Raw genomic sequence first — 13,791 nt, forward strand, 5'->3', positions numbered from 1 at the left:
TGTAGATCCATATTTCCATCTAGTGTTATTTTCCTTCTGCCTAAAAGGCCTCTTTTTATTATAAGTAGTAGTGTAGATCTACTAGAAATAAATTATTTTAGCTTTTTTATATTTGGAAAAAAAACGTTATTTCACCTACGTTTTTGAAAGTTTTTTTTCTGGGTATGTAATTCTGTGTTGAAAGTTTTTATTTTTCTTTTATTCTTTAAAGATTGTTGCTCTACAGACTTCTCACTTTCATAATTTCTGATGATAAATCATCCTTATTTATAATTTGCTATTATCTATTGTCATCCTTATCTTTATTTGAATGTAACATGTTTTTACTGATTCTGGCTGCTTTTAAGATTTTCTCTTTAGCACTGGTTTTAAGCAATTTGATTATAATGTACTATGGCATAGTTTATTTCATATTCTTTGCACTTGGGTTTTGACAAACTTTTTGGATCCATGGACTTAGAGTTTTCATCAGATTTAGGGAAAATTTGGCCATTATTTCTTCAAATGCTTTTTCTGTCCCTGTCTCCCTTTTTCAGAGACTCCAATTACACATATATTGGACACTTGAATTTTTCTCATACCTCATTGAATCTCTGTTCATCTTTTTAAAATCTCTTTTCACTGTCCTTCATTTTGGACAGTTTGTGTTACTATGTATTTAAGTTCATTAATCTTTTCTTCTGCAATGCCCAATCTGCATTAATCAAAGCCTATGTGTTTTTCATTTCAGACACTGAAGTTTTCATCTCTAGAAGTTGTATTTGGGTCTGTCTTATAGCTTCCATGTTTTCACTTTCTAAACATATAGAATGCAGTTGTAATTAATCTTTTAATGTCTTTTCCTGCTAATTCTAACATCTGGGTCAATTGATTTACTCATTGGTTTATATCTTATTATGCATTTTTTCTGCTTTTTTTCATGCCTGGTAATTTTTTTATTGGATGAAAGACATTGTGAATTTTACCTTCTTGGGCAATGGATATTTCTGTATTAAGATTTTTTTCAGGGACAAATTAAGTTACTTGGAAACAACTCAATCCTTTCAAGTCTTGCTTTTAATATTTACTAGGTGGTATTAGAACAGTGCACAATCTAGGACTAATTATTTCTCACACTGAGGCAAGACTCCTCTGTGTATTCTACACAATGCTCCATGAATTCTGAAGTTTCTGCCTGGCTGATGGAAACAGGCATTACTCCTAGCCCTATGTGAGCACCACACACTGTTACCCCAATCCTTTGGGTGCCTCTTGTTCCAACTATTACCCTCACATGTACATGCTGCTCACTACTCTTCTAAAGACAAGAATGAGACCCTTTACAGATCTCCTGAGTTCTCCTTCTGTGAAACTCATTCCTCTCCTTTACTCTGTCCTGAAAACTCTGAATGCCTTTATTTCTCTGGACTTTCAGGTTTGTCTTCTTAACTCAGAGAATCCACCAGGTTACCCTTTCCAGTGCTATGGCCAAAAAGCTCTCTAAAGTAAAAAATCTGAGGCAATCATAGGGTTTACTTCCCTTGTTTCCTGTCTCTCAGTGGTCACTGCCCTTTATTGTCTGATGTTGATGGTCTTGTCAACTGTTATTTCATATATCTGGTTTATTTTCTTCATTGTTTCCGCCAATAGAGTAAGTCTACTCTACTTTCACATATTGAGTTTGTTTCACTCATTGTTTCAGGCAGTAGAGTGGTCCCGTCGTGGCCAGAAGCCAAAGTCCTATCATTTTTTTTTTTAAATTTTAGAAAATACTACTAGTATAAAACATCAGACTTAAAATTATTTCTGTATTGATTTCATATGAAATACATGCCTATTTCTTCATGTCATGCAAAAAGAGATAACACATAGATACATGTGACAGCCAGATGATGTATAATGACTCTATAAGACTGAATGGGATTCATGCTGCCATAGATGCACAATCAAATATCTCCCTGAAATTTGACCCAGAATTCTATACCATCCACTCAAAAAGATATAGTACCTTCCAGAAACACTCTGGTTTACATCTGGGTTCCCAATGATGACCTGAGTGACAAAGCAAGGTGAGTATTGTACCCTTTGCTAATTGAATGATTTGTTGTTCTCTCATTCAGTTTCCAACACAATATGTCAAGTATCATTTATTTAAAACAAAATTGTCCCTATCTTAGTTTGAAATGGTTTATTTAAAAAAATCAGTTTAGTTACACTAAACTCTCAAATTAATATTCTCAATTAAAATGTCATGCAACATAATAAAAGTATAATCTTATCATTTGTAATAATATGAGGACTAAAATATAAGCATCTTGTATGTTTTTAAATCCTCTATGAATAAACCTTTCAGTAGAACCTGCTGTGTAATATTTATAATTTTTAAATAAGTTTTATGTTTTACAACAATGTTAGTTTTACAGAAAACTTACAAAGACAGTACAAAGAGTTTGCATATACCTCAGACCCAGTTTCCCCTATTATTAACATTTGATATTAGTATGGTACATTTTTTACAGTTAATGAACTAATTTGAAGACACTATTATTAATGAAAGTACTTAGTTATTCAGATTTCCTTAGTTTTGACCTAATATCTTCTTTCTGTCCCAGGATCCTATGTCATTACTCATAATGCCTCCATTATGTGAATTTCTCAAACTTGCTTGTTGTAGATAGCCATGACAGTTTTGAGGAGCATTGGCTAGGTATTTTGTACCTGAACTGGGATTTGTCTGATTTTAAAAATCATTATTAGACTGGGGTTATAGATTTTTAAGAAAAATAACACAAATAAAGTGTCATTTTCATCACATCATATCAAGAGCACCTAATATTGATAGGACTTATCACGGTTGGTGGTTTTTTTTTTGTTTTTTTTTTTTTTTGGTTGGTTGGTTGGTTTTTTGAGACAGGGTCTCTCTCTGCTGCCCAGGCTGAAGTGCAGTGGCACAATCTCAGCTCACTGCAACCTCTGCCTCCCAGGGTCAAGCAGTCCTCCCACCTCAGCCTCCCAAGTAGCTGGGACTGCAGACATGTGCCATCACACCTGGCTAATGTTTCTATTTTTTGTAGAGGTGGGGTTTTGCCATGTTGCCAAGGCTGGTCTTGAACTCCTGGGCTCAAGTGATCCTCCCACCTCAGCTTCCCAAGTAGCTGGGACTAAAAGCATGCACCACTACACATGGCTAGTTTTTGTATTTTTTTTTCTATAGAGATGGGCCTTTGCCACATTGCCAAGGCTGGTCTCAAACTCCTGGGCTCAAGTGATCCATCCACCTTGGCCTCCCAAAGTGCTGAGATTACAGGCATTAGCCACCACGCCCAGGCGTGTGGTGTGATTTTGATCACCTAGCTGCGGTGGTGTTTGTCAGGTTTATCCACTGTAAGCTTATTTTCCCCCATTTCTATATTGTACTCTTTGGAAATAAGTCACTCTGTAGATCTCCCACTCAAAGAGTTGGAAGTTATATTTCACCTCCTTGAAGTCAAGAGCGTCTACATAAACTATTAGGAATTCTTCTGCACAGGAGATTTGTCTCTTCCATTTATTCACCCATTTTATTTATATCAGTATGGACTCATGGATACTTATTTTCCGCCCGGATTATAAGCCAATACTGCTTTACTTTGTTGTTCTAATTGTTCCAGCCTTGACTATTGGGAGTTCTTTTAGCTTCTGTGACATTTGCAATTTCTAAAACTACAATGAAACTTTCAGAATGACCGTTCTACCCAGTGACTAAATTACTCCTTAAGATTAAGCTAGGAACTCAGGAAGAGAGATTGCTCTTAGGTAATGCATTAAATAATATTCTGGTTGTCTGAAATAATTCATCTGACAGCAAGTAAGTTAAAGACTAGGAAGAAAAGTGCCCAAGAGGTAGTAAATATTTTAAGAAATTAATGAAACGGAAAGATAAACTGAAAAAAATCCAAACCTTTTAAAGCAAATTTATAAATGGCTTCACATGCTTTAGCCAAAATTTCCTCTTCTGGAGAATTAAGCATTAATACCACAGTTGCTGCTTTTTTGCTTTCAATCATTAATGGATCAAACTGAAAGGCAGAAAGAAAGCTATCAGTTTCACATATGAGCTTTAAAAGTTACATTAAAAATGAATGGGTCTTAAAACTTAAAGAGAATGTAATCTTGCAAAAAGGATGTGGTCACTGCCCAATAAGTGCACTGCAAAGTTTTTCATTAAAAATATATCAACTGCTAGAGAAACAATTGTCAGCATTGGAATGCCTGGGGTATGGTGGGAAGAGCAAAATGTTTTGGAATCTGACAGGTCTAGTTTCTCAATTTAGCCATGTGGAATCAAATGAATTATGCTCCTAAAATGTCAATTTCCTTTTCTGTTTGATGAGGATAATAGTACCTATCTCAAAGGTACCATCTCAAAGGAGCAAGGAAAGGAGTAGAGGCCATGTATACAAAGCACTTAGCACATCATCTGGCACATGACGGATGTTTATCAAATGATATAATGTTTACTCAATACACAAAATCCTTGAATACCTGTATATATTTTATTCCATGACCATCTCAATAATCAATACTTGCTTTCCAACCACTAGACTCTAGAAAAGCAGGAATTACATATGTAAAATAATAAAAAAAAAACAGTAGAAAAAGCATATAACAAAATGTAAAATTGAATAAAACCTGGAACAGGGGAAATGATAATACAGTCTGAAGAAAAGTATAGGACTCTAAGAAGACCTGTGTCCTGAGAATTCATGTGTAATTGAAATGTGTAATTGAAACGAACTATTGTTCATAGCACATAGAGGCTTTCTGTGGTCAAGGAGAAAACAAATTATTACACTATTTTTCTTCCATTTCCAGAGACTAATGAAGGATGGAGTTCTGCTTAGGATAAAGGAAAAAAAACTGTATTTCAAAGCTTTAGCTGGTTCTTTGTGTTGGCTTTCCTATATAGACATCTTACTATGTCATGGAATATTTTTAAGATTGTTTCGTTTTAGGTAGAGAATAAAGAAATATATTACTCTCATTACTCCAAGGAAACATAATTGTGTGAGTTTGGAAGAGTAAAGAAGAAAGAAGATAGCAAGAAACAATGACCTGAAAGGACATAGCCAGGATAAAACTTCCCTTTTGGAGGAGAAATGGCTGCTGAATTTTAGAACAGCATTGTCTAACATTCAAAGTAAAGCTGCTGTTTTTCTATGGCTCCCACTATACTAGAAGCTATAAGAGCTACAAAAGTCTTGTTTGTTCTTTAACCTCTTAGAGACCCTTTTAGAGAAGACAGATCTTCAGTAAAAAATCAGTTGTGTACAACGAGTTGGTGGCACTTGTGTTTCTAGACATGATCCAGGGAGAAAAGGTGGCCTCTAGCTGAGTGAAGAGCAATGGCTGGGATGCTGGCTGCAACACTGATCTTGAGAGCAGAAGGCCCTGGAAATCCACAGAAATCTTAAGGGGAGGACTTCTGAATGTAGTTAGGGTTTGGGGCTTGAGAACCATCTTCTTTAGGTATTAAAGGGTAGCCCCAGAATGCCTGAGGACCTCACATCACCCAGGTGACACATGTGGCTCACTGACCATGGCTTTTTTTAATCTGAAAAGTTAGGAAGGTGGAGTATGATCTCTTCCAGATATAAAATTCTAGGATTTTATGAAGTGCAAAACATATGGCAGAGACAATAAATACTATGATGAGAGTGGGGAAATTAATTTGAAACTGGGGTAAATAGAGAAAGCTCCATGGATGTGGTAGAACTTCAGATATGATTTGAAGAACAGATAAAATGGGATGGATGGCGATAAGAAGGGAGGATATGCAAATGGGGAAAATAACACAAGATGGTTTAAAATGGGAATATTTGTTTATGGTGGATAAAATATTAGCTTGACCAAATAGAAAATTTACAACAAGAAGCAGAAATAATATTGAATAATAAGAAGAAAGGCCTCAGCAAATGACCTATACCTTTCCTTCTCCTGACTGTTTATTGAAGATAATCAACAAAGGTCCAAGGGAAAAGGATTGTGACTCTGGAGGTTTATATCTGGCTAGGTTATCATTCAGATGTTCAGGAATTCATAAACTCAAAAACTAATCAACCATACACTCTTAAACAAATTGCTCAGGCAAAATCTCCAGCCACAACTTGGGAGGACTAAAATATAAAAACAATTGTAGTGGATCAAAAAATACAGTAAAATGTATTTTGCTGTTTAGCTTACTAAATGTTGCAGATGATGTGAATTATAATACATTTTTTTTTTTTTTTTTTTTTGAGATGGAGTCTCACTGTCGCCCAGGCTGGAGTACAATGGCGTGATCTTGGCTTACTGCAACCTCCGTCTCCTGGGTTCAAGCTATTCTCCCTGCCTCAGCCTCCCGAGTAGCTGGGATTACAGATGCCCACCACCATGCCTGGCTAATTTTTCTATTTTTAGTAGAGATGGGGTTTTGCCATGTTGTCCAGGCTGGTCTTGAACTCCTGACCTCAGGGAATCCACGTGCCTCAGCCTCCCAAAGTGCTGGGATTACAGGCATGAGCCAACTCACCCGGCCAATGCAATTCTTAAGAAAGGATTCCTGAAGTGATAATGATTTATAAGGAAAAAAACTAATAGTGGCTTGGAATTAAAACAGATTTTTTTTTTCAACAAAACAGGTAAAGAAAATTTTTGGTTTTAAAAAAAGGAATGTTGCCTAGCTATTACTTATTTTTACATTAATAGAAAAAATGTAGGTTAAAATGTGCATTTAATAGATAGGCTACCAACAAGTAACCGAAGTTCCACACTGCCAGAAAGAAAGGGAAACAAAGGGAAATTGCTCAATTCAGAAAAGGGACAGAAAATACAAAAGAAATTACAAGATGAAAGCATAGCAAAGAAAAACCACAACTTCAAATAAAATGATAGGAATAAAATCAAATATGTCAATGATCAAAATATACATCACTAGGGTAAATAAATCCAACTAAGGCTGTTAGATTGGATTAAAAAGCAAAATTGACTCTGCGTTATTGGGTATTTCTTCCACTTGATCTTCCAGAATATTAATTCAGATCCCTCCAACTAAGATATAGAACATTTCTAGTATCTCTGAAGGTTTCCTCACACTCCTTTCCTAAGCCACCCTGCCCCCATGAGAGATAACCATTATTCTGACTTTTAAAATAATCACTTAATTTTCCATTTTTGAACTTCATATAAGGAATCATACAACATTCGCTCTTTCATATTTGGTTTCTTTAGCTCAGTGCAATACCTGTTGCAGTTCTTTCACATTTTTGCTTATATAGCTAAGTCATATTTCTTATGGCTATATAATGTATTCCAGTATATAAATATACCAGTTTGGGTTCTTTTCTTTCCAGTTTGAGGAAATCATAAGTCACAATGAATATTCTTTTACATGTCTTTTTGTGGATACATACATTTCTCTTGGGTATTTACCTAGGAATGGAATTGATGAGTCATAGAGTAGACATATATTTCCCTTTTGTAGGTACTGTCGAACAGTTTTCCAAAGTGGTTTTATCAATTTACATTCCCACCAGCTATGAATGAGAGTTCCAGTTGCTCTACATCCTCACCAACACTTGGTATTATCAGTCTTTTTAATTTGCCTTTCCAAAGCTCTTCAATCATAGTTTTAAATCCATCTGCTTTTCATAGTTATTGTAGCTGGAGAAATGCCTGCTGCTACCTGCTTCCACTATATCCTAGACAGAAGAGAAGTGTTCTCATTACTTTTGAAAGTTCTCTCCTGTCTCTTTTACTAATACTGACTCAGTAGCATCCATCTATCATTCAGCTTTGTCTTCTACTATTATGCTTGAGAATCCATTAATTTTTCTCTATCTGCCCACAGATGGGTTTCCTGCAGCACCCACAGTGTTCAGGCTCTGAGGGGTTCTTGGTAGCCAACCAGCAAGTGGTGAAAGATACAGCTTGACTTTTTCAACTACTCCCACTACAGAGATTCTTCAATTGCATTTGGATCCCCAGTCCATTTACTCCCTCTGCTTTCTCTCCCTTTATCAGCTTTCTCCCTTCCTCCCCTCTTAAGTTGCTTAGATTGCATGTTCTATTATCTGAATAACACTTCTGCTAAACCATAAACCTCCTTGTCTCTCTGTCTTTTCATCAGATGAATCTTCTCAACCCAAACCACAAGTGAACACTAGTATTTTCTTCTTTGCATTTATACCCAAGTGTCCAACCATTCTCAAAGAATGTTAAACTAGAAGAAAACTAGTATCATTATAAATTCATGACCAGCAATTGAGGGGTCCTCACTGAAAATCAGGTTTCTATATTTCTTTTGTAAACTTGATTTTTCTTCTCAAAAGAACAAAATTATTTCAAACATTTCTACTATCCTTGAACATTTAACACTCCTACTTCCCCCTTTCTTTCCTCCTCACCCAGCAAAATTTTCAGAAAAAATAAAGTTACCAGATGGAAACTCCATCAACTTCCAACTTGCAGATTCAAATCTACCTATATCTGCACATGTTATTCTATTACCTCAGAGAAAATATCCAAGGCCAATCTCTAATAGGTGCTTTGGCTTTTTAACTCATTCACCTTCATTAATTCATTTATTTAATAAACATTTATTGAATCCCTATTAAGTGCCAGACGCTAAGACTAGCACATTAGGTAACTCAATCTCCTATTCTCACAGAACGGACACATTCTCATCTTACTTTATATTAATCATCCCTTTTGTCTCATGAGTAGTCAACTCCTCCCTGTCAACTAAATTCTTCCTTTACTTCTTTCGAATCCAGCTTAAAGAGGGCCAATTTAGATGTAATACAATGCAGTTATTTTCAGTGTAAGTTTGATGAGTTTTGAGGAATGTATACATCTTTATAGAATTTTAAGAAACATACACATCTGTATAACCAACCACTCCAAACAATATGTGAAGGTTTCCATGCCCCACAACATTCTCTCCTGCCTCATTGCAGTTGATTCCCCTCCTATGACTGGTCCCAGACAACCACTGATCTCCTTTCTTTCACTGCAGATCAGTTTGGCCTGTCCTATAATTTAGTAGTACTGAAATTAGTACATAGGGACCCTTTGTGTAGGCTTCTTTCATGTGGCAGAATATTTTTGAGATCCATGTTTCATGGATCTCACTTGTTTTTACCTTTCTTTTTACTGCTGAGTAGTATCCCATTGTATATCACGATTTGTTTATCCATTCAACTGTTGATAGACCTCTGGGTTGTTTCAGGTTGGAACCATTATGTATAAAAGCTGCCATGCACATTTTATACAAGTCTTCTTATGGACAAATATTTTCATTTCTCTTGAGCAAATGCCCGGAAGTAAAATTTCTGGCTTGTCTGGCAAGTGCATGTTTAACTTTATAAGAAAACATAATTTTGGGTCACTGCAGCTCATGCCTGTAATCCCAGCACTTTGGGAGGCTGAGGCAGGAGAATCACTTGAGGCCGAGAATTCAAGACCAGCCTGGGCAACATAGTGAAACCTTGTCTCTACAAAAAGTGAAAAAATTAGCCAGGTGTGGTGGCATGCACCTGTAGTCCTAGCTACTTGGGAGGCTGAGGTGGGAGGATCACTTGACCCGGGAATTCAAGGCTGCAGTGAGCTACAGTCATACCACTGCATTCCAGCCTGGGCAAAAGAGTGAGCCCCTGTCTCAAAAAAAGAAAAAAATACAATTTATTTTTCCAAAGCAGTTCTACCATTTGCATTCCTACCGGCAATGTATCTGTATCCAACATAGTACTTTTATCTCTTCAGTTATTTAGATCTTAATTTGTCTCAGAAATGTTTTATAGTTTTCAGCATATACGCATTGATTTTATTTTGTTAAACTGATGTCTAAGTGTTTCATTTTTTCTTATGCTATCGCATAGCCTTTTTTGCCATCATGTATCTTAAACTTGTGTTATTAGGTGCATAACACTTACGACCATCAAAAAAAATAAACCTTTGTATCATTATAAAATGTCCATCTTTTTCTCAGGTAATATTCTTTGTCCTGCAATTGTAATATAATTCATTTGGTATTAACATAGGTGCTCCAGATTTCTTATGATTAGTGTTTGCATGGTATATATCTTTTTCCATGTTTTTACTTTTATGTGTACCTTTATATGTAAAGGAGGATTCTTATAGACAGGTTAGAGTTGAGTCTTGCTTTTTTACTCAGTTGGACAATCACTTTTTATTGGGATATTAGGTTATTTATATCCAATGTGGTTGTTGATATGGTTGGGTTTTAATTGATCATCTTGCTATTTGTTTTCATTTTGTCACATTTGCTCCCTGTTCCTTTTAGCCTGCCTTTTTTCAGTTAATTCGGTTTTTTTGGTATCCCATTTTACCTCCTCTATTGGCTTATTAACTGATTTTCTCCTGGTTATAGGTCACATTTTCCTTTTTTGCACACCTAATAATTTTGTATTGGATACTGGGCATTGTGAAAATTACGTAGCTGAGCATCTAGATTCTTTTGGGGGCTGGGGGAGGAGGAGTGTTCCTTAAAGGATATTGAATTTTGTTCTGGCAGGCAGTTATCTTACTTATGGATCAGGTTAATCTATTTAAAGCCCATTTTTAAGCTTCATTAGGTAGGGCAGGACTAGAGAAATCTTTACTATAGGGCTGGATAGTTTAGCCACACGACTATTAAGGCATGACTTTTCTGGGGACTCTTCTTAATGCCCCAGGTATTCAATAAGACCCTCCATGCCTTCCAAGCAAATTACAATGCTTCCCAGACCCATGTGAGCTCTAGAGAGGGTTTGACTTAACGGTACCCTAAGAGTTGTTCATGCATGTCCTTCGCCATGTGGAGTTTCACCCCATACAAATTAGATTTCAGAGAATCCAGAGGACCATTAACTGGATTTCTGGAGCTATTGCTGTATGTTGGTCTCTTCTATTTGGTACTCTGCCCTGCAAACTGCAGCCACCTAATCCTCCTTGAACTCCGATTTCTTGAAGCTCTTTTATTTTAAAATAAAAACCAGTTGGTTTATTTATCTGTCCCTAGATAGTAATCATCCTCCGTACACCACGTTACCCTTCCTTGTCTTTCACAATCAAAACCCTTACGAATACTTACTTTTCTTACTCTCATTCCTTGCTGCACATATCCAATCTGACTTTCACCCTCAGTAACTTACCAAAGTAGTTCTCACTAAAGCCACCATCTGGGAGCACCATGTCACATGTCACCCAGGACTTCTTGAGAGTTTTATTTCATTTCTAAAGAAAATAATACAATAATACTTGAAACTACAGAGAGTTATGGTGTATTTAATTGTCAGGCCTCCATCTCTCTGGATACACTTTTTATTGTTTTTATTCATGGTGGTTTGGGGGTTGAAATTCCTTGGGCGACTGGGCTTGCTTGCTTGCTTTTCTTTCTCTTCTTCCACAGCTGTCATTTTTCTGAATTTAACACACTGCATTATGTCTTTGATTTACATGTCTATTTCAGTATGTTGTACTTCTATTCGCTCCATTGCTCAGGCTTGATCTCTCAACTTGTCCCCTTCTCACCCTCCACGTCCTACCCATCAGCACATCCTGCCAGCTCGACCTTCAAAGCTCATCCTCACTCTGGCCACATCTCATCTTCTTCACGGTGACTTCCTGGGTCCAAGCTGCCATTAGATCTTAACTGCACTACTGTAACAACCTCCAAGCTGGTCTTCCAATTTTCATGTTTCTCCCACATTGTAGCTAGAACGATCTTATTTTTCATTTTAAATATAAATCAGATGTCACTACTCCTCTCTTTGTCACCTTCCAACGAATTCTCCTTTTTGCACATTAGGAAAAAATCCAACTTGCTTAACATAGCCTAATGTCGTACGTGGTCGCCACCATCTCACCATCTTTGTGACCCCGTCCTACACCTTGCTCACTAATCTCCTGTCACACCAACCTTCCTGGCATTCCTCAAACACACTGCGTAAGGCTTTAGTTACTGTGGTCTGGCTGGGGTCCCCTCCCAGATATTTGCACAGATTACCCCCTCATTTCATTTAAGTGTGTTTTGGTTGAGATCCCACCAAGAAGGCCTGCCTTGACCAAGATTCTATTTAAAAAGGCCCCATCACACTCCTTACCATATCATACTTTATTTTTCTTCTTTGATCGTATCACTACCTGAATTATATTATTATTAATTGACTGTTTCTCCCATTATAATATAAGCTGCCTTGGGGCCTGAACTTCCTTTCTCCCCATCTTTATGCCCAGGATGTGGAAGAATGCTTGCATACGGTAGGCACTCTATATTTGTCCAGCAAATAAATACATTTCTTTAGGCAAAGGACCATGCTGTTTCTCTGTCTCCATCACCTATGAACAATACTGGGGTGATGGTAGTACTTGGAAAATGTCTGTAAAGGAATGTATTAAAGTGCCCCTGGAAACTTTTTCTATGCTTGTGGCCTTAAAGTGCCTTAACTGTGTGCTGTTTGCTGATGTCAGGAGAGAGGGCTCTAAATCTGAGGTCCATGGAGCTATCAGTAGGCTTTGAAGGTACATTCTCTATGTGAAATTATATGCAAAATACTTGGAGTACATTTCAGAGGGAGGAGTGTCCACAGATCTCAACCTACCTTCATAAGTCTCCTTGATTGCCCTGCAAACTTCTAAGAACGACAGCCTTAGATCATCTTCACCACTTAAGGCACTTTCCCTTACGTCCCAGCTGGCCATCTTCTCCACCAATCCACATCCAAAACAGATTTCCCTTCCCTGTTGGAACTTTCACCCCAGAGACCTCTCATGTTTCTGTATTTTTAAAGCTGATTATATAAGCGTGTGAATAAGGATACTGTGGTTAAGGACAGATATGTCATGATCACCACAGAAGAACAACTCTCAGAGGAGTAGGTAGAGTACACGAAAATACATTAAACATAAGCTTCAGTAAATATCATTTAATAGTCACTTGGTTATTTAAATGTGAATCTATAATAGTTAAAATTAATTTTAAAGACCTGGTGCAGTGAGCCATGCTTGTAATCACAGCACTTGGGAGGCCAAGGTGGGAAGACCTCTTGAGCCCAGGAGCTCGAGATCAGCCTGGGCAACATAGTGTGACCCTGTCTCCACAAAACATATAAAAATTAGCCGGGTATGGCAGTGTGTACCTTTAGTCCCAGCTACTCAAGAGGCTGAGCGGGGAGGATCACTTGAGCCTGGGAGGTGGAGGCTGCCGTGAGCCATGATTGTGCCACTGCACTCCAGCCTGGGAGACAGAGCAAGACCCTATCTCAAAAAAGAAAAAAAGATAATATGGGGTATGAGAAACTTAAAGGGAAGCTTGAGACTGTAAGAGTTGCAATCCAATGGGCTGACAAAGGAGAAATACAAATGTTTGGCAGAGAGTAGAGAAACTTGGCATGACATTTGTTTCTCCTACAGAGCCTGTACCATTATAGTAATTTTTTATTAAAAATGGCACTGAGAATAAATGATAGCTATAACAGAGTGCCACATGACTAAATAAATAATACTGTGCTGTCATTACATATCCCATCTGCTTTCCCATGAGAAAGTCAGTCACCAACAAGCTCGTTGAGAAATTATAATTTCATGCTCTGTGCAAAATAAATGATAAAATTATTTACAAAAAGAATGAAAGAAAATGGAAGCATTTTGGCTAAGTTTTGAATTTTAAGCCCAGTCAATTAGAGTGGCATAGGCTTCTAGAGATATTTTTATGTCTCTGTTGAAGAATAATACTTTCTAGAATAGTGCCGTCCAACAGAACTTCAGCAATGAAAATGTTCTGATTTTGTGCTA

The 13,791-nt window shown here is 37.1% G+C and overlaps 1 protein-coding gene across 4 annotated transcripts in view; it reads right to left on the reverse strand.

Annotated features, from left to right (window-relative positions):
* ARMC3 (armadillo repeat containing 3) overlaps window positions 1-13,791 on the reverse strand; it is a 111,927-nt gene that overhangs the window by 89,401 nt on the left and 8,735 nt on the right. For 3 of the 4 annotated variants that reach the window (XM_030818463.1, XM_030818464.1, XM_030818465.1), the window contains exon 3: window positions 3,920-4,037. The exons of the other annotated variant lie outside the window; for it this stretch is intronic. In XM_030818463.1, coding sequence (XP_030674323.1) covers window positions 3,920-4,037 — 118 coding nt within the window. The remainder of the gene's footprint in view (window positions 1-3,919; window positions 4,038-13,791) is intronic. 4 annotated transcript variants of the gene reach the window in all.

This window comes from Nomascus leucogenys, chromosome 9 (assembly GCF_006542625.1).
Source record: "Nomascus leucogenys isolate Asia chromosome 9, Asia_NLE_v1, whole genome shotgun sequence".
In the NCBI taxonomy this organism is placed as follows: domain Eukaryota; kingdom Metazoa; phylum Chordata; class Mammalia; order Primates; family Hylobatidae; genus Nomascus; species Nomascus leucogenys.